The sequence below is a fragment of the Nipponia nippon genome, unplaced genomic scaffold (assembly GCF_047370975.1).
Source record: "Nipponia nippon isolate SJK-2023a ecotype South Korea unplaced genomic scaffold, ASM4737097v1 scaffold_6, whole genome shotgun sequence".
NCBI classification, from domain to species: domain Eukaryota; kingdom Metazoa; phylum Chordata; class Aves; order Pelecaniformes; family Threskiornithidae; genus Nipponia; species Nipponia nippon.
In genome coordinates this window covers 83,794,330-83,815,080 of record NW_028262380.1, presented here as the reverse complement: position 1 = coordinate 83,815,080, position 20,751 = coordinate 83,794,330, and the positions used below count along the sequence as shown (strand labels likewise).

Genomic DNA, 20,751 nt, shown 5'->3' with positions numbered 1-20,751 from the left:
AGAAGAGGAGCTCAAAGCGTCATAAGGCAATACTCTCTTTCCAGCTGGGAGACTGACAGTGAGTTGGTTCCTCTCCTGATGTCAACCAGAGTTTTATTTGTTCTGTGCATGCTCAGCTGAAGAAACACAGCTGCTCTCAAACAGCAATGCTACGCAAGTTACAGGACGCTTTTGAGGAACGTGAGGCTTTTCCACCTCTGTCACTCTGGACAACAGAAAGAATAAACAACCTTGCACTCATTTAGAGATGACCCAATTAAAAAAAAAAAATTTACTTCCAATTGGCCTATGCTAAAGGACATACAACACAACCCTGGGCTCAAGCCCCTTCATTTCAGACCCCAAAGAACACACACGCATCCTTGTCGCAAAGAACAGACGGCGTGTTGTGCTTCTATCTGCCTCTCAAAGTCTGCGGTTCGCTGTTTTTTATTATCCCGGTTCTTTGTTCTCACCACAAAGAAAAAGCCAAAACCCAGCTCTCTGACAACACCCCTTTTTGTGGAAAAGCACAAAGTATTTTAAAGGAACGAGTCTTACTTCTATTCATTGTCCCCTATCAATTTTCCCTTGACTTCACAGGTGTCGCTGAGACCAGAAAAGTTTAAGACTGCTTCACAGAGAGTCCAGAAGAAGAAATAAACGCACTGCCTCCAGCCCGCCCAGACCCATTTTCTGCAACACGTACTCAACTTACTTTTACCATTTGTAAACAAAGTCCTACCACTCCTGCCGAGTACCTGTCTTAGCTGATACCGGTATTTAACTAAGCAAGAGGCATTCAGAAGGCGGAGGAAAGGATTCCGAGGAAAACCACACTACCACTCTAGACATTTCAGGGAAAATATTGGCCCTTCTGATCAGAAGCAGATTTGCAATATGGTGCAATACGTAGCTACTCTGAAGCTAATTCGTCAAATATTACTCGAGACGAGCCTTCCTACTCAGGAAGGAGACAACGTAGTTCTTCAGCAAACCCTGACCATTACGTTTAAGCCACAACTACAAAAACAGAGTAGCATGCTAAGAATCACCACCTCCTCTGTGCTCACCTTTACTACTGCTCTACATCACCTACTGAATTCTGTGCTGCTCACGGGTCGCCGCTCCACGGGAACGTGCTCGTTAGGATTTTGTGGCGGCTAAGAGGAGACCTGCCAGTCGCCAATCTTCGCTTCACCTTCCCAGTAAATTACACGTTTCTGTGACTGTGCCGCGATACAGCTGCAGCAGGGGAAGGCCTGGCACTAAACGGCTGCCAGCTACTACAGCCTGTGGAAACGAAGTGTTTCTGACCGCTGACAGACGAACCCGAAAAACAAAATGGGAATTTTGGAAGCCTACAGCAAACAGCAGCTACGCGTAACACCCAGGGGCACACCACGGAGCCAAAACGCAGCAGAGGCAATGCGTATTATGGCTGTGGGCTTATTTTACTACTTTTTAGCAACCGGAGCCCGAGGGTGCTGTTGTGCAGTGCTCCTGGCGCACACGGCTCCCGAGGGCCCGGAGCGCTGCGCCCGCGGGAACCCCGTTGTTATGAACGTCAGCCACTTGCAGGTATTTCCCAAACCATTAAACCCGAGCTTGCTCCCCAAGGAGAACACAGCAAGTCACTTCGCAGCTAATTCCTCTGTGTTTGCATCCAAATAGCCGCTCACCGCGCGCCCCCAGCTCTGACTCAAGGAGGCGCGGAGCTTTCCTTTGGTGGAGCGGCCGATGGGGACGGGCAGCAGCGCAGGCCGCCCCGTCGTGGGGGGCAGCGGGGGGGCAGCCGAGCAGAAACCCTCCCGGCGCCTGCCCGCGGGGTTTGCTCTCATACCCAAGAAGAGCCCGGGCTCTCACAATGAACAGCCTCCGTTTCTGAGACCTGTGCGGCCAACTCCTACTCGAGGAGATGTTTTTCTGCTCAGAGCACGGCGGAGCTCTATTTTCGCAAGCAGACAATGCGGAAGCCCTGACAGCAGCAACTCCTGACACAGACATTTGGTTAATCCGCTCAACCAAAGGCGGTTCAAATAAGCCACTTAACCCTGCCACCCCCACCTACAAGCCAAACAAAGAATAACCGGGCTGAAACGGGCAGGATGACACCCACTCAAGACATCAAGGAGAGAGACAACTGCGCTGAGAGCTCCGGCTTTAGCTCGTTTTCACTCATCTCCCCCCCCCCCCCCCCCAGGGAATCGCCAGAAGAGTAATGAATAATGGTCAGTGCTTTAGAAACAAACTTGACGAGACCGTCTCAGCCGTCTCAGTTCAGTTCGTACTCTCCTGATGCCATCAGCACTGTCGCCATCAGCTTCCTCGGGCTGCAGAGTACCTCGGGCAGCAGCCGCTCAGGGTTACAAGCCTCAATAGGTAGGAAAGAAAATCGATTCTTTTTGTCCTTAGTCAAGTAATTAAGCCTTTGCAAATTAAGGTTAGCAAAATTAATTTCTCCATATAGTGACGTGAACGCTTAAGTCCTTAAATGAAGAAAAAGTCACCTTACGCCTGGAATAGAAGGGCGACGCAGGATTGTACAGGAACCATGGCAATAGCTTAACTACACAGCACACACGTCCTCGGCCCACAAATGCTACAAAAAGCACTTGACACACGCTGTTAAATTATTAAATGATAATTTCCCTAGAGCACGAAAAGGACTAGCACCACAGCAGACCAAGACTGCTCAGTGGCTCTACTATTCACCAACCATGTTGACACAATAAGTATTGCAATAACCTTATTTGGCTTCTTGTAGCAAGGCACCAGAAAAAAGTTCACTATTTGCAGGCGTTGTTCATTTATTATTCTCAAGAGGCAAAGAAAAGAAGAAACCAGAAAAGTAAGCAGCTAAATGTTTTAAGATTTGCAGGCTGGTTAAACAGAGCGGAAAAGGTGCAAACATAAAGAGGCAGGGGGAACCAGCCACAAGACACGACAAAGCTTTACTGCAAAGCACCGAATTCTCAGTGCGACCTGAGTTTCGGTGGGAAGTGCAGGCGGTAGCTATACACGCTGTGACAAGTAGGAGACAGCAGGAGTCAAAACAAAACAATAGCCTAAAAAAAAAAATGCAGATGCACTGCTTGAACTTCCTTTATTGGAGACTGCTGGAAGGTGCAGCAGCTCTCCTCTCAAAGGCTTTTGGAAATGGAAGCCAAACAGCCCACGCGGAAGAGCAGACACCCTGCAACAACATCCAGGGGGGCCTCATCCAGCCTGAGCCATGTGAACCTCCTCCCAAGCGCCGGTTCTCACGGAGCTCTGCGCGACGTGCTTCAGCCCTCCCGCGTCACGACAGCCCTCCCGCGTCACGACAGCCCTCCCGCGGCAGTCCCCGCCGCCCCGGCCCAGGGACGCACCCCAGAAACGCTCGCAGGGCACCGGGACGAGCTTCCCCCTCGCTGCTGGCCGGGAAGGATCCCCAGAGCACCCGGCTGAACGGACTCGGTCCGAAGCCTAACAAGCGGGCAGCGCAGGCCCCTCCAGCCCCCGCTGCGCTCCCCGCCGCTCAGCTTCAACCGGCGGCCTCTCGGGCTGGGACACGCAAGCCCCCGGGCTGCAGCCTCGCAAGGGCGGCCCGGGGCTGAAGCGCGGTGTTCTGCAAGCAAGCAGCAGCGCTTAGGGGTCTGAACCGCATCTGCCAGCTACGAAACACCGCTGCCTCCTCCCCCTTGCGACGGTGTCTGAGCCCAGGGGAAGGGGGACAAGCAGGAGCAGCGCGCGCCCGCAGACGCCCCCCGCCCCGGTCGCGCAGCAGCCCCGGGGCCGGGACTCGGCTGCCGGGGAGAGGCACCCGGTGTCACAGCGCCTGTGGGAGCCGGGCGAGGAGCTGAGCGCAGGCTGCGAGGCCGCGGGGCGGACACGGCCCCCGTCCCGCAGCCGCAGGGCCCCTGCCCGGCGCCGCGCGCCCCGGCGGGCGGGCACTTACTTCTGAGGGGCCGCCGCCAGCCCCGCCGCCGCCGCCGCCGCCGCCCGGGCCTCGAACTCCTCCCGCCGCAGCACGTCCCCGGAGCCGCGGAAGCCCAGCTCCACCAGCTGCCGCCCCACCGCCTCGCTCTGCGGGAAGGAGAAGAGGGGCAGGGGGCCCGGTGAGCGCCGGGCACGCGGCCCCGGGACCCCCGCCGCCCCCCGCCGCCCCCGGGCCCCGCGCTCGCCGCCGGCGCGGGCGGAGGGCGACCCCTGGCGGCGCGGCGGGCGCGGCCTCCCGGCGGCTGCCCCGGTGCCGGCGCGGCCCCCGCCTCTCCGCAGGCGCTGCGCGGCCCCGCGGGGCTCAGCGACCGGGGCACCGCGCCGAGGGTACGGGAGGCCCTGGGACCAGCTGCGCGGGGCAGCCCCGGGAATCCCCCCCCCCGCAGCACCGCGCCGCCGCTGCAGCCCCGCAGGTCCCGGCCCGCCTGCCTCCGCCCGCACCGCACCGGGGCCCCGGGAAGGGACCTGCGCTCCTCTTTCCGTACCTGCAGCTGGAAACCCAGCCCCGAGCCTAAAGGAGCACCCCCGCGGGGGAGCCGCAGGCGGGGGGAGCCATTTCCCCCAGCTGAAGCGGGTATGCCTGGCCAGCCCCGACGGGCAAGGCCCTCCAAACACCCCCTGCCGCCCCGGCCCAGCCCGGCGCCCGGCCAGCTCTTCCCGGGCCGCCAGGCTGGGTCCCCATCGCTTAGAGCCGAACGGGGCCAGGCAGCGGCTCTCCGAGAGCAAACCTGTAAGCGGTACCGCCTGCCTTCCGAGGGGGAGGCAGAAAACCTGCTGCCGCTTCCCCCCAAGCCTTTTCCACCCAGCCATGTGCGCTATCGCTTTTAGAGCTGAAACGGTTCAGCAGTCAGCGCCCTGCGAGCGTGGCTGTGATGCGCCTTGTTCGACCAGGCACCTCCCTCGGACCGATTCAGCCCGACAACGGGGCTTGGCAAGGCTGGACAAGCCCCTCGCCCCAGTTCTGGCGAGGAGCCGGGGCAGCGCGGGCCTGAGGCTGCCTGGGCCCGTCAGAGCCCGCCCCGCCGCCCGCTCCTCACGCCGCACCCCGGGACGGGCGGGGCGGGCGGCCAGGCTGGGTCTCTGGGCCGGCCCCAACGGCAACCGCACGGACACGCAAGCGGCTGCGGCCGCCGCGGCCTTTCCGCTCCCCGCCCGCGCTCCGCAGCCTGCCGGCGAGCAGAGCCCCGCTCGGACCGACCCAGCCGCGGACCCCCCGGCCTGCCCCTCCGGCCTCGCCGCCGCCGCGCCGGGGGCGCCGGTGCCCCGGCCCCGTGCCGCCTGCCGCCCTCCCGCGGGGACGGCCCGCGCCGGGAGGAGCGGGGCGGCCGGTCCCCCGAGGAGGCGGGCGGTACCAGCGGCCCCCTGCGCCTCAGGGGCGCCAGGAGCGCGGCCAGCTCGCAGCCCGCCCTCCCGCCCCGCCGCCGCGGGGCAGCGGCCGGAGCACAGGCCCCAGGCCCGCACAGCGGGCAGCCCCCCGCAGCCCCCCGCCTCGCACTGACCTCCAGGTAGCGGCGGTCGCGGTCCGCCGGCCGCGCCGCCAAGGACTCCGCGTAGCCGGGGCAGCGGCCGCCATCGCGCGTCCCTGGCAACGGCGGCGGCGCCATGGCGGCGGCGGCACGCGCCGCCCTCTCCCGCCCCGCCCCGCCGCGCGCGCCGCGGCCTTGCAGGCTCGGGGGGCGGGGCCCCGCGAGCGGCGCCGCGCGGTCGGTGGGGGTGCGGGTTCGGGTCTGGTTTCGGGGGGGGGGGGCGGTGCCGCTCACGAGAGCGGTGCGGAGCGGGCAGCGGGGCGGGAGGGAGGGGGGCAGCGGACCCCGGCAGCAGCGGACCCCGGCAGCAGCGGACCCCGGCGGGGAACGTAACTGAGGGGCACCCCCGCTTCCCCCGCCCCGTTAGCGCAAGCACCTGCAGCCTCCGCCGGACGCCGCCGCGGGCCCAGCCGCGCCTCCCGCCCTGAGGCTGTGAGACACGCGGGTGGCTGATTTTCGGCCTCTGTTCCAGTGCAGGGGTTTGGGGCCATCCCGCTTCCGAGCAGTGGAAACGAAGCCGTAACGGGGCGCTGTGGGAAGGCAGGGCCCGGCACGGGGCGTCTGCAGCCGCCTGCCCGCCAGCTCCTGCCCCTGCGGCAGGGGGCGCTGCTGAAGGCCCGCGGCTGCAACACACCGCGGCCCGCAGCGCAGCAGGGACTGCGGGGGATGTGGGAGACGATGCACCTCTGCAGAGAGGGCTGCAGGGGTTAAAAACAAGATGCGATGGGGAGAGGGGGAACGGAGGGGCTGCTTCTCATTTCAGAATTTTAACAAACGCACCAACAACCCGGAGCTGGGCACGGCCAGCAGCTCGCTGCGCTCCACCCTGCGCCCTGCAGCCCCTGTCTCAGCTCCGCGTGGAGCTGCGCGTCCTTTGAAGGCGGCAGTTGTTTGGAAAGGAATTTGGGAATCCCCGTCGTTTGTTTCCTTTCCAGCTTTTTCACCCCAGCACCACACGGTAGAAGACAAAAAAAAAACCCACAAACCAAAAAATGACACACCATGCCAACTCCCAGCTTCGCAAAATATGCGGGGTTTAAGCCAACGTTTTCCCCATCGGGTGATAAGGACACTTTGCAGCTACACCCCCGGGGGAAGAGGCCACCAGTGCAGCCCGCGGCGGGCAGGCGCCCAGGCTGCCCGGGGAGCGCGTGGCAAAGCGAGCCAGCTGGGGGGAACACCAGCGTTGCAGAGCAAAAAGGAAGTCAGCTGCTCCCGGGAGGCTCCGCACGTGTTCTGGCACTTGCGAACGTCACGCTTGGAGCTGAGCTTCCAGAGGCACCACGTCTCTCCCCATGCGGTACTTTGCCTAGTCAACATCTGAGACTTTTTATATCTGCAAAGCCTGCAGGAAAAGATGACTCAGAAAGCAAATGGAAGAGAAAAAAAGGGCAAATTGTAGGTATTGGTCCACATTGTGCAATCGCGCCATTTTTAGCCTTCCTAACAAAAAGCGCGGAGGCATCGTGCTGGTGTCCTAGGACGGTTAACTTCATACATCCATGCTATCTTCACATGTCCTGGCTCCCCGGACGCCACCCGCTGCCGGGCTCGTACCCGCCCTGCTCTCAGCCTGCTCCATGATTAAAATTGCCCGAGAGGCCGCTGGTCCGGCACCGAAGGCCACCCAGCCGGCTGACGCACAACCCTCCCCGCGGGCTCCCGGCAGCCAGACCTCCCCGCGGTCCCCACACGCAGAACCCCTTCCCCAGCATGCCCCGCTGCCCTCAGCCCGCCAAGAGGAGGGGTAGGAAAGCCCCCCCGCCTTGGGTTTCCCAGAAGGTTTTTCCCCTGCGTGCAACCAGATTTTAAGGCAATATGAAGAGCTTTTATCTAAAATAAATACAAAAATCTGTTTAAGAGTCCAGCAATTAGCGCTGTTGCTGTTGAAGCCAAGACAATAAATCCACTCAGATGAAACGGGAGCAGCTGACAGGCTGCAAAGCCAGAGCCGGAGCCTCTCTTCTCTTCCTGGACCGTCACAACAGTTTTCCCTCCCTGAAGTCACAACAGCGAGCGTACTCTGGCTCCCGTTGATTCCGCAGGAGCAATACTTCCACCAGCATGGAAGACTTAGGTGCTACCCACAAGCAGGAAGGAGGAAGAGAAGCGTTTTGGTCTCACGCCCTCGCTCCCAGTAAATCCCCAGTTGCTGAAGGGCAGCGGAGGCTGCCCTTGCCTTGGGAGCAGGACCGCAGGAGGCTCTGGGCTTCTGCTGCAGGTTTTGGGCTTCTCGTCCTGCTCAGGGAACAGCTGGCCAGTACAGCATGACCTCCGCTCCGCTTGCAAAAGCAGGAGCCAGAAAGGTTTAAATGCAATCAACAGCTGTAAATAAAAGTAAAGCAACACCAAAACCACTTTTGAAATGAAAGACAAGTAACACACTGAAAAACTTAGCTTTATTCCTTAAAAGTCTCTGAAGTGTCCACAGGCTATTTTTAAATTTAATAGAGATATTTAGCCATTTTTTAAACGCCTTCAGTCTCCTCCTGAGAAGCAAACCTATTAATTTCCTTGCAGAAGAGCGGCCAGAAAGGAACGGGAAGGGTTTGTCAGTCCACGCCACTTAGATTAACTTGCCTTAGGCTCTCTGCTGAGGTTGCTAGCGGACTGCTGTCTGCCGTGGCACAGACCTCTTCATTGCAACAGGGTGACTGCATTTCAATAATTACCGTAATATCAGCCGCCAGCCTCCGCCCGCAGCTTCCCGCGCCTGCTAGCATCCCTTCGCTGCGTGCTGTGGGGCTGCTCCCGGCTGCCAGAAGCCCCAAGTCAAACGTCAAGTGTTTCAGCAGCAGCCCTCGACACGCAGCCCCCGCGCCCCGTGGGAAATGGGGTGCGAGGGGGCAAAGCACCTGCACCCCCTCTGCCCACCCCACTCCTCACCAACCCCGGGTAGGGGAGCGCAGGTTGCACCGGCCCCGGGAGAGAAGAGATGCCCGGGCTGCTTCCTCAGCCAAATCTCACCCGACAGCTCTGAAATGCGAGAAATGCTCCTCTTCTCCTCGGTGGGAACAGCGAGGGGCGTCAGTGGGCGTCAGACCCACAAGCACGAGGTGATGGCGCTGCTCATCCCCTGCAGTCAGGGGGGCGGCAGCAGGGCTGGCTTGGGGGGGAACCCGACCGCCGCCAGCGCCCCTCCTTCCTCGGGGGAGTCCCAAGGGCGACGTGCTCGAACCGCAGCCCCCCACGCGCCCATCCCTCCCAGCAACCGCAACAGAGCAAGCAACGCTTCCCAATAGTTGCTATGGCAAACACTGGCTCCTGCCATTGCAGCTCAGTTTGGGAGCAGTTTTTGCCCAGCAGCGCATGGATCAAAGCATTTTTTTGTCATACAGGCTAGTTACCGACAAGAATTTTCCTTAAAGTAAGATTAAAAGAAATACCTTTTCCACTGAGGGAAAGCAGTGGCATCAAGGGACCGGCGCATTCGCTCCTCTCTTACCTGCCTGGGGAGCTCCAGGCAGCCACCCCGGGCTGAGGCTGGCACCCTCCTACGCAGCTCCTGCAAATGCTTTCATTCAATTAGATCATTTGGGTGGCCCCATGCTTCACTGAGCATTAATTACACCTAATTGTGCCTGGCTGCTGAACAGCAGATAAGCAGCATTATTTGTATTTTGTAAATTGGCGGTCAGGCTGCCTTGCTTGCAGCGGCCGGGGCGCACAGCGTGCCCGTGTTCGGCTCGCGCTCCCCTGCTGCGATTCGGGCCCAAACCCCCGCCCCAGAGCCGCCACCGGGAGGTTCGTCTCGGCACGCGGTACGCAGAGCACGGCACACAAAAGCAGCACGTGCACCCGTCTTGCTCTGCTCCACCCTGTCGCCGATACCACGCCGGCCAAACCCTCTGACAAAGACATGCGTAGCGGCTCATTGAGCAACGCTCATTTTTCTCCTTCAGGGGAAGAAAAGAAAAAAATGCACGGACAGCAGACAGGCAAGAGATTACACAACCAGGCTATAAAATGAAGCATGATTATATTTTATTCCGGCGTCCCATCCCTCCCCGCGCGTGGAGCGCGCGCCCTTGTGTGGAAGCATTTGCTGCCACACGGAGCGGATGCGTCGGGCCAGGGGCTGCCCAGAAGGACGAAGGGCACAGAACCACGATTTCACTGGAAATAGCCATTTGTACCATGATCCGCTTCGGAGAAAAGGCTTGGCAGCGCTGCCTGCCCTCCTTATTGCTGCTCGAAACGAGCAGGGCTTGGGTCGGGAGGGGTTTTGCTAATGCGAGCCCGCCTCGGCTCATATTAAGGCTTAACTGGTAAGGTTCAATGCTACTGTTTTCTGCACCTAGACAACACAGCTAAACGCCGATTAAAAACTCCATACGCACAACGACTCCTCGAGTAACACCGCAACCAAGAAAGAACTCAACAGTCAGGGCCACAGCGCAGCCTGGGTGGAAAAAACACTTCCGAAGGTACAAATAGCTGTAACAGCATTTATTGCCACGTTGCCACGCTCACGATAAAATAAAACCCTTTCCCCTCCCTCTGTCACTGTATTGTGAACGATAAAATTAATCAGCAGCGCAAACCGTTGGAAGAAACCGGTGGGCACCCGGGGGGCCAAAGGCGTCCCCGTCCCCGGGGAGCAGAGGTGCGGGGGGGCTCCCCCAGCCGCCCCCCGGGAGGGGGCTCGGTGCGGCTCCCTCCCTGTGCAAGCAGGAATGCCACGGGGCCGGGGCAGAGGTATTTTAAACACAGACACGGAAGCCATAATTTGACGGACAAGAGGAAACTCGCTCCTCCAGCTGTCCAGGGAAGAACGGGAGAGACCACCGGGAGCGGGGCTGCCAACGGCCACCCTCCCCAAGCCTGCAACCCTTAAAAAAAAAAAAAAAATCTATTATTGCCAACAGAGAGTTTTAAGACACCCTTGCACCACAGATAAGGTGAATGAATTTGTGGGGCTTGGTCTTGTTTGTTGCGGAAGGGAGGAGCTGATTTGTAAGAGAAGGGGAAGGGGCAGACCTGGACATACGGTGTCTGAGGTATGGTCGGAGAAAAAAAGTGCAGCAAAAAGGAGATGCAAAAAAACAAACAGAAAAAAAAGCACTTAATAGGTTGGCTCTGAACATCTCTCTTGTATGAAAGTGATTGTCAGAAGTGTCACTAGTGAAAATAAGGTAAGAAAATACGTTCGCCGTAGAGGTACCTTTCTGCTTCTTTCGACAACAGAAAATTAACTCGAGGTCCATCACGTGTTTTCTGTTCACCACAGGAATACTCTTTGGAAAGCCCAAGTTAGGTCATCCCGGAGCACGCCTCCAGGATGCCGTCCGGTTTGCGAGGTGAAGAGAAGACCCCGAGCCCAACACGGCTACCCGGAGCCTCCCCGCGTCCGTCCAGGGCGGGGGGACGCAGGTCTCCCGTGGGGTCACCCCCAAAAGCTGCCCAGGCGCCCGGTCTCTCCCGCGCCGGCGTCCCCGCCACGGCGCGCTACCCGAAGCGGAACTTCAGCCGGTACTTGACGGGGCCAGGGTTTTTCCGAGGCGGGGACAGGGCAACCTTCGGTTTCGGTGGCGGCGGGGGCTTCTTTTCGGGGATGGTGACGGTGAAGGCGAGTTCGGGGGGCTGGGGCTGCCGAAAGCGGGGTAGGAAGTGCGTGGAGACGTGCTGGGGCCGGGCGCGCGGGCTGCAGCCCCGCTTGGCTTTGCCCCGCTTGTTGAGCGCCACGTACCACTGGCGGCCCGAGCGCGGGCTGCGGTGGACGGCCGAGGCGTAGGTGTTGTAGCTGTTCTCCTGGAAGCGCTCCCGAAACTGGCAGTCCGCTGTGAACCGGGCCTGCGGAGGGGACAGAGCCAGGGGCACCGTTAGCAAAGAGCTGGTTTTTACCCGTCCCCTGCCCCGCGACGCTTGCTGGGTTTTTAAGTCTCCCAAAACCAGATCCAAAGGAGCGAGCAGCAATACAGGGCACCCGCAAAACCCGCTACGAGGCCACCGGGCACCCAGCAATTTAGAAAACGCCCAACACAGATACTTTCAGTAGCTGCTTGCCACCCAATTTTGGGCCTTCTCGGGAAAACAGGCTCAGTCTGCCCCAGCAGCACCCTTCCCTCCCGCCCCAGCTCTCCTGCCCTTCCCGCCGACAGGAGGGAGGACGCGGCACCGTACCCCCTGTGCTGCAGCCCCACCGAGGACCCTGGGGTCGAGCCCTGCTCCATCTCTGTTCCCACCCCCGCACCCCTCGCTTGGGCACTGAATCATCACTTAATAATCTGGAAAGGCAATTTGCATGCAGATTTTCATTGCTTCACTGAACATGGCTTTGATTGTATTGGATTTTTTTTTTTTCCTTCTTCTTAATCTTAAATGAACTCAGGGCATTTTGTCCCTTGATAACCTGAAGAAATTACTTGCAGCCCGAGAGCATCGCCTTTTATAAACAGGGCGGCCGCACTGGCTCCCAGACGGCCGAGGGGAAAGGCTTCCCACTGCCCGAGAGGACAGGCTGACCTGCCCATAACAGCTCCTTGTTGTTGTCAAGGGGGGGGGAAGCATACAGAAATACAAAAATACAAAAAAAGAGCCATAACGCCCCAGCTACGTACCCACAGCCCTAGGACACCTGGCTGCAGCCTCCAGCCACCCTGCTGAAATCCTTTGCCACGCTTTAATCTGACCATGGACATGGTACCCGGTGCCCTGACAGCTTCTCCAGCGATGCTTGGTGCACCACAGCCTGACTGCAAAGCAGCGCTTCAAAACTACTGACGTGAAAGGGATGCATTGCTCTCTAGCTTCAAAATGCCCAGCAGCGCAGAACTAGACAAAATCCCCAAGCAGTGCTTTATAACCACGCAGAAGGCCCAGCTGGCTGGGATCATTTGTAAACTCCTAATTTAACCAGAGGAGTTGAGTCCTACAATACAAGTGACACAGTCCCCCACCTGCAATGCACTTTTTTTTGTCCTCACAGCACTTGAATTGTCTTCTTTTGCTCTTCGCTTGAAAGAAACGTCACCTCGATGACTCATTTTTGCTTTCCTTGTCTTTTATACACCCTCAGTGCTGCATGGTCCATGCACGGGTATTCATCTTCCCGAGCAAGCCTTTGCTGACCCTCGTTGCTCTCCGAAGCCCGGGCACAAGCAGCAGCGCTCAGGCGAGGGGCCCCCACAGCGGCCTTTGCACGGGGAGGTTTTAGGGTTGACCGAGGCGCCGATGCACACCTGAAAGGGTGCTCAACACAGAAGGGACCCTGCCAGGACCCTGAAACGGGCCCTGCCTTTCCCCAGGGGATTTGGGCGAATGGCAAGAGCAGGCTTTTTTGGTGTAGGAGATGAAGTTGGCTGCCCCGCCCCGGGCATCGAGGCTGGCCACAGCCGAGGATCCGATACTGAAATCCACTCCAGCAGTCTTTGCAAGGGCTGCTGCGAATAGGAGGAGATGCTTGTGCCCCTGCTCATATGTATGCCTGTACAGACAGGTCAGCTCGCCGCTGCTTTGCTTGTGGGTAAGCCAAATCGGCGTTTCCAATCTGGCCCAGCGTTTTTGGGGCAACGCCGCCCCACAAAGGGAGGTGGCAGAAAGAGGGCTGCCCAGCTCCCCGTCTGGAGCATCACAGGAAAAACTCCTGCTTAGAGTGGTTTTCGGGGAACTGCTCCCTAAGAGCTGGAGTAGCACCCCCTCCAAAGCGGGATTTGGGGAAGTGGGGGGGTCCCCAGCCCTGGGCACGGAGGGATGCCGTGGGCTGCTCCCGCCGGCGGCGCGGGGAAGGAGGAGAGCCTCAGCCAGCGCGCGCGGAGGGAAGCCCTCGGCCCCCGACGCAAACCGCGCCAGGAAGCGCATCAGCTGCTGCCGCGCCATCACTCCGACAGGCTTCCCCTCGCCCCGGCCCCTCAGCTCAGCCACCGCACCATTTCAGCCGGGGGAACGGCATTTTTCCCGGCACAGGGCAGGCGGCGCGGCCACGGCACGCAGAGCCGCGGAGCAGCAGCTCCAGAGACAATCATGAAGAGCAATCCTCAAGTCAACTAAATTTCAAAATCCAATTCAACAGAGATTTGCCCCAGTGAGGACCGCGGCATTCGGTCAACTGAGAACAACTCCTGAGAAAGGACAATTACCTGAGCCCCCTGCGGGCAAATCTCTCCTCGGGGGTTCATGCCGGCCCCTGCCGAGACCGACACCAAACCTCTTCCATGCTAAAAATGTACAAACAGGGGATCGAGGATTTAACGAGGAAAAAGCCATCTGTGCATGCAACTGATAATTGCCGGGATTACTGTCATTTTCTGAAGCCGGTGTCTCTAAAAATGAACCACTTGGTAATTTAATTAAGTTGCCATCAAAAAAACGAAAAAAAAAAGAAGAAGGCCTGCTGTAAAGCACCGAGCTGGGATAAAGCTGGGCCCTGAGAGCCGGTTTGGAAGGAGCCTGAATCCCTGCAGGAATGACTTTTATCTGCAGTTCAGCACAAAGTCACCGGCGTGACTCCCATATCAAAGCGCTGCCCTGAGTGACGGGCGCAGGACGTGCTTTGTACTGCTCAAAACTCATTAGGCCATGAAATAACTTTATCCTGCCAAGGCAGGAAAGAACAACAGATGCCGGGTTTGCATTATCGGCATTATTTAGCCCAGCAATCTTTAGACATTTGGGTCAAGTTTCTACAAATTCACGGCTTTCATCCGAGCGGGGCATCGTGTGTCCTCACCCCCTGCTCTGACCCGCCTAATTGAGGTCCCTCTCCGGCACTGCCCTTTGTGTGCCGACAATTAACCATACCCCGACGAGGTTTGATTTAATTTCTGCCTGCGCCAGGACATAAATCAAGGCTTCAGCTTGAATAAGGGGCCCATTGTACGCCGTGGAGGCTCTGGAGGGTCCAGAGATCACGCTCCGCCTGCTTTCCTCTCCTCTCCATCCTTTACCTTTCCACTGCTCTCCTCCTGCTCCGCCCGTTCCCTGCCCGGTCTCCTACCCTCCTGTTTTCCTCTGCGCAGCCATTCCCCTTTTGCCCTAGACGCTGTTCCCGCTCCTCCTTTGGTTCCTAAAATAAGCAACCATGTGCTCACCCTTTAAGCATCATTAGGTTTCAGGAGCAACACTCCAATAAGACTCGAGGGAGAGAGAGGCTAGTTCATAAATCTCACTTGAAGGCTATCGGCGGGCTCGGGCAGCGTAAGCACATCGGTAATATTCACTTCACAACCGTGAGGGTTGCCTCATAACCACGGGGCAGGCCACTGGCTTCTCCCTCTTCCAGGCTATCAGCCCTGAACAGGCTCCGTGGGAACAGACCTGGGTGACGGCTCGTCCAAGATGCCGCCTTACAAATGCCCTTCTTTGGGTGATGCATTTATCCACAGCTTTAAAAGATGACGACTTTCATGTAAGCACAGTAGTTACTTTTGTTTGTTTAAACGATCTCTAGAACTAACAGGAAGAAATTAGGAAGCAGCATCTTGAAGTTGAAAAAAGAAGCAGAATCGCCTCACAGGATGCATTCGATGCAAAAAGCCTGGAAAAAGCACAGTTAGGCCCGCAGGAAACCCAGCCTTCGGGAAAACAGCCTGCCGAAACAAGAGTCACTGGGCTTCTTCCACTCGAGCTGCGAGGGTCCCGCGCGGGACAGACCTCACCTGCCCGAAACCCCGCGTGCAGCCGCACGATCGCACCGGGGGACGTCTCTCCCCCAGGGGCAAACCCAGCCAAAACTCCGGGGCCGCAGCCCCTTCCCGGCACGTGCCCGGGCGCAGGCGGGCTCCCAGCACCACGCCTGCTGCTCTCCAGAAGACATTTGGCTAAAACCGTCTGCGCGATCTGCTGCAGAAGTTACTAAAAATAAACCGGCAATGCTCAAAGAACAAGTCCTTTTGATGCAAATATCCAACTGCAAAAAAAAAAAAAAAAAAAAAAAAAGGCACTTTTCGTGGTTAAATGCAGTAAGCAGGGACATGGGCTTCAGGGTTTTTGGCTCCACCTGTCCCCTATCTGTCTGCGCGGTGCCAACGCCACCCAGCGCGGAGCCCTCCCGGCAGCCGAAGGGGCTCGGCAGGCCGGGGCCCTGCCCCGAGCATCGCTGCCGCGTGCACGTGAAGGTGTCGCAAGGCCTTTAATAAACAATACAGACTGATAAGCAGGGGGTTTACTTACACTTGCATGGAGTTTTCCTTTTTTTGACATCGCTAAAAATTTGTTGCTGAAAACTCCTCGTATTCCTACAATCCCCTGAGACACAGCAAATATTTCCAAAATACCTAGGATGACAGAAATCCCAAAATAAATCACAGTTCTTTTCACATCGGTGTGACAAAGAAAAAAAAAAAAAAAAAAAAAAATCAGTCTCATAGGTTTGCAATTCCTCTCCAAACAACCCTGCCCCTCGGCTGCCAGGATCCTCACGGCATTCCTGCTCCGTCCCTCCGCCCCGCAGAGCGACCTGCATCGACTCCGGGATGGCTACAGGGTGGTGGTTTGGGTTGGGTTTTGTTAAAAGCTGCATTTTAGAGGACAATTTCTGACTCGGCTGCGACAGAACAAGTTCAGCCCTGGGGAAATCCCTCTCGAGGGTGGGAAAAGCCCCATGTGCCTACGGCCAGCCTGCTGAGGTCAGCCTAGCCCCCCCTGCACGCCCAACTCTGGCACTAAAGGGGTCACAGCCACCGCTCGGGGCCAGAAGTACCAATAACGGTTCCTTAGGCCCCTCCTCGCAGCAGGACTCAGCGAGCGGGGCGCGACGAGAAAACAAGCCGTTTGCCCCTCAAACGGGCATTTTCTGAGCAGGATGGGGCTCTGACCCCCGGCGGGGCGTGCGTGACCCATAACTCATCTTACAGAACAGCTTCGACCTCTGAGCATCGGTCAGCAGCAGCACCGACACGTCACTGCCCCACAGAGTGCGGCGTCCCTGGGGCAGAGGAAGGGTGGCAGCGGGGGTCAGGCATCCCCCCGACGCCCTCGCCAGCTGGGGGGAGCCAGGGCAAGCACCACCTCCGCAACGTGCCCTTCCCACCCTGGGGAAAAAGCATTGCTACGCCCGGCTGCAGCCTTGGGGTGGCCCTGCTGGGATTTGGTGGCCACAGGGGGGGTCTCGGTGGCCCCAGCGCCGGAAGAAGGAGCCCGCGAGAGCATCTCGCCCAGCCCCAAAGAAGGGCCGTGCGGATTAACGTGCCAAGAGCAAACATGAAGCCGTGGTTAAATCCCGGACGCCACGGGATCGGATCACCACTTCCCATGTTTATTTTAAGGAGGAAGCGCAGCTCCCAGAGGCGCCCAGGTCACGGCACCGAGGGCCTGGGGAGCTCGTTGGGGGGCTGGTGGGCCGCCCCTCCTCACCCCACATGCCCCAGCGGTAGCGACTGGCAAGAGGCATGGGGTTGTGCAGCCCCACTGCACCAAGGCACGTACCCTCTCCAGCATGCTCCCTGTCCTCCAGGGCACCCCAAAACCTGCTGGCCTTCGGGGGGGGTGGCCATGCTGGCTGGCAGACATACTCCTGGTTACTGAGGTGCCCTCGGTCGAGCCCAGCTTCCCGGGGGCCAAAACTGGGGTTTCCCTGCCAAAAGCCGACTTCTTCCCCCTGGGGGCCGGCTCCTTGGGGCAACACCCCGGCCCCCCACCCCACCAGCACGTGCCCCCAGCCAGGGCTGGCTCCGCTCCGAAGTGCGGAGCTGGTGCCGCTGCTGCCTTTCTGAGGAGAGAATCTTGGACTAAAGTAGAAGGAACTTGACATAATCCAAGTCCCTGGGAGACAGCTGTGACATCGAAGGCTGCGCACGTCTCACGGGGGAGAGTCCCTCCGCCCCGCCGCTGTGGGACAGGGTCCGGGGGGGCACGGCGCAGGCAGCCCCTCCAAACTCACATCTCCCAGAACAGCCTCGGCATGGATGCCCTGTTTTTCCATCCATCCCCTTTGCAGCCCCTAACCCGCTCCTGGCCCCGCACCTGCAGTGCTCCTCAAAAGCCCAGGCAGGGTCTCTGGCCTCCCAGCGTCCCTGCCCGCGGGCTGCCCTCCTTTGCGGGGCCACGGCACAGACCGGGGCCTGACCCATTCGGTACAGGCCAGATGCGGCCCTCGCTCCGTGAGCACGCCCGACAGCTGAAGCCACGCATGCTGCCAGGGTCACCTCAGGCCCAAGCCCTCAGGCTCTTTAAGTGATTTTTCATCCCCGCCTGCCATTTCATTCCCGCTTAACAGGATATCACGGCAACTCCGACCCAAAGGATAAGCCATGAGTTAGCACAGCTTTCTCTCAGGGGAACGTCAGCCTCAGTCCTATTTTTAAACTGAATATATCCTACTGCTGTGCTGGAAGGATGAGAATGCAGAGGGAAGGATGGAAAAGTTACACAGGGAAAGGACGGAAAAGGGGTGCGAGGGAGAGCCCGGCGCAGCATCCCCCCGCCCCGGGACCCCGGCGAGGCGCTGCGGTGGGAGCGCAAACCTCGCGCCCTCGCGTCGCTCCCCACGGTCTGGCTTCCTCCAGGCGAGCGAACCCTGCGGGGCGGCACTTCCCAAAGCGAGCAGGGCAGAGCTCCCTCCGCTCCCCGGGGCGGCGGCCCACCCGAGCCCGCGGGGCGCAGCACCCCCAGCCCCCCGCGCCCCAAATTCACCCGTCCCCAGGCCGCCCGGGCCGCGGCTCACCCCAGGCGAAGAGGGCAGGGAGCGGGGGGCTCCGGCACCCCCGAGGAGACCCGCCGGGAGGGGGATGCCGCCGCCCGGGGGAGCCCCCCGCCGCCCCCCGCGCCCCCGGGCACTCACTGAGCGGGCTCGCGTCGTGGGCGCCGTCCACCCGGCCGTCGGGGTGCAGCTGGAGGTGGAAGCCGATGCCCACCCGGCAGTACAGCCGGCCCCGCCGCCGCCCCGGGCGGCTCCGCGGGAAGCGGCTCGGCCCCGCCGCCGCCGCCGCCGCCGCGGAGGAGAAGGAGGAGGAGGAGGAGGAGGAGGAGGAGGAGGAGGAGGAGGAAGGCGCGGGGGCGTTGCGGCCCGCCGGCCCCGGCTGCGCCCCGCCGGGCACCTGCTCCCGCCGGGCGCGGGCGGGCAGGGCGAGGAGGAGGAGGAGGAGGAGGAGGAAGAACGGGCTCATGCTGCCGGCGGGAGGGAGGGCGCCGCGCCGCATCCCGCTCCGCCGCCGAGCCCCGGCGGGGGGGACCGGGCGCGGGGGGACCGGGCCGCCCCTCCCTGCCACCGCCGCCGCCGGGGTATTTATAAGCGGGCGGCGGCCCCGCACCTGTGCCCGGCCCCGGCAGCGCCGAGCACCCCCCGCACCGCCCCGGCTGCGCCGCCCCCCGCAGCAGATGCTGGGGCTCGGGGGGCGCATAAATCTGGGGAATTAACTTGTCCGCCCCGCCGAGACGGAGGGGCTGCGCCTCGGGTTACCGCCGAGAAATACCTTGTCAGCGGCTTCACCCCGGCCGGGCAACCGGGCGCGGAGGGGCCGGCGGGACCCGGGGGCAGGGGCAGGGATTGGGTTGCAGCCCCCCGGGCCGGGGCCGCGGCGGGATGACAGCCGGCAGCTGCACAGCCAGCCCGGGCGAGGGGCAGGGAGTGGGTTTGGGGCTGGAGGCAGCACCCCAAGCGGGAAAGCCGCTCTGCCTCCTGCACGGGGTGGCCATGCCGTGCTCGGCCCCGGAGAGCAGCCCTTGGGGGTCAGCGGGGGGCTCCCCTCCCTGCCGCCACCCTAAGTCCCCCGCCAGCATCTCCAGGCATACGGGGAAGCGCTGGCCCTTGTCTGTGCACGAGGTCCCCCGCGGCTCCCAGGCAAGAAGGGATGGCGGCCCCGCGGCCTCCCGCTGCCGGCGCGCTAACCCTGACACGTGCCCGGTGCCCCGCCAGCACCGGCGGTCGTATTTCTTCCCAATTACAAAGATAACTGCCACGCAGCACCGCGGCGCAGGAGGAGACCCTGCGGCGTCAGCCCATCCATCACCCCGGCACAGCACCAAGCATATTCTGCTTTTTTCGGCTCCTCGGGCTGCTCACGACTCCCTGCACATGTCCCGAAGCCACTGGGAAAACCTCACTTCTACAGAAGCCAGCATCGGCCAGACTCACCCTGCCCAGCACGCAGCCCAGACTCTGCACCTGCACGCCCTTACTGCTCTTGCAAATCTGGGCTTTCCCCCTAGACTCTACCCCGAACACACTCCGCAGCCGTCACCAGGGTCGGCTCTGGCCAGCAGGCTGGGCCGGGCTGCGCGCCCAGGGATCGGGTTCGGCAGGAAGGAGGCAGAGCGGGTGGCACGCCGGAGGGTGACCTTCGCCTTGGGAGGAAGCTGAAGGGCAGGGGCGCAGGGAGGGACAGACACTTAAGGGGCCATACCCAGCCTGACGAACACCTGGCACAGTCTGGTGCAAACAGAAATTATCTCACGACAACATGACTGCAATTTCAAACTATTTATCAGCTCATATATATACATACACACACACAGAGATGTATGCGCACACATGTTTATATATAAATGTGTACATACAGACAGCCCTATATATAGATACACATACCTGAAGGAGGGTCAGGGCACTCAGAAGCTTGTTTACTTCTTCCAGCTGTAGTGCTTGGCCTGGTAAAATCTTCCACTTCCCCACCTCATCTTGTTTATTTAATTACGTGCACACGCTGACTCTATGTCCAGATCCAGGAGCAAGACAAGGCCCTAAAGGGGTTATGAACCTCTCCCACGGTGTTTGCACTGGGCCTTATATACCAGCACAGCTGAGGCACAGCCACCTCACTTGCGGAGGGTTTTCCCCTTTTGCATCTTGCTTTAAAGGCTGCAGCTGCAGAAGGATCAGCCCCTGGGAAATCTCTGGTCTCCAGCCAGGTCAAGGAAACCATAAACCATTTTTGCTGCTGTAAGTTAAGGTGAATGTAAAAATGTTTAAAGTCGCCATCATAGGGGTGGCTGGGTCCAGCAGCAGCCCAGGAGCGGGAAGGAGGCACGTGCAAGGCCAGGGGGAGATGCCCACCCAAAGCTGCCGTGCCCAAAGGTTCACCAGCGAGCCCAGCCTCCCCGATTTTGACCTTAGCGTCCATCACCACAGTTTCCACCAGCTTTTCTGGTGCCACCCTAGCTGCCAGGCATCCTCTGCTCACACACACCTCTGGACCAATTTCCCCCACCCCCCCAACAAAGAAACCCCTGAAAACCCAAATTCCCATTGGAAAAGCTACCAGGAAGGTGACACTTGCCGGGTGGGCTTGCCCAAGCTGGTCCTCTACACCTGGTGTAGGTGGCAACCCTACAGCAGCTGCGTGTTCCCAGCCCTTTCTGGGGGGCACCGCGAGACAGCCAAGCCCTTTTGGGC

At 60.0% G+C, this 20,751-nt stretch overlaps 2 protein-coding genes across 3 annotated transcripts in view; both read right to left on the bottom strand.

Moving 5' to 3' along the window:
- The window catches only part of CFAP299 (cilia and flagella associated protein 299), a 222,355-nt gene extending 216,780 nt beyond the window's left edge, over positions 1 to 5,575 (bottom strand). Inside the window, exons 1-2 of the mRNA XM_087737361.1 lie at positions 5,460 to 5,575; positions 3,920 to 4,047 (exon numbers count right to left, since the gene is read on the bottom strand). Of these exons, the coding sequence (XP_087593487.1) occupies positions 3,920 to 4,047; positions 5,460 to 5,564 (233 nt within the window). The 5' untranslated portion in view covers positions 5,565 to 5,575. The remainder of the gene's footprint in view (positions 1 to 3,919; positions 4,048 to 5,459) is intronic.
- A 3,873-nt stretch (positions 5,576 to 9,448) lies between these two features.
- Positions 9,449 to 20,098, bottom strand: FGF5 (fibroblast growth factor 5). Of its 2 annotated transcripts, none has more exons than XM_087736768.1 (3): positions 19,948 to 20,098; positions 15,597 to 15,700; positions 9,449 to 11,279 (listed from the first exon to the last, which is right to left on the bottom strand). In XM_087736768.1, the coding sequence occupies exons 2-3, from the start codon at positions 15,624 to 15,626 to the stop codon at positions 10,935 to 10,937; spliced, it is 375 nt and encodes a 124-aa protein (XP_087592894.1). In that variant the 5' UTR covers positions 15,627 to 15,700; positions 19,948 to 20,098; the 3' UTR covers positions 9,449 to 10,934. The 2 variants fall into 2 exon arrangements, with proteins under 2 accessions (XP_087592894.1, XP_087592893.1); XM_087736767.1 differs by lacking the exon at positions 19,948 to 20,098 and adding an exon at positions 18,205 to 18,606.
- Positions 20,099 to 20,751: the final 653 nt, after the last annotated feature.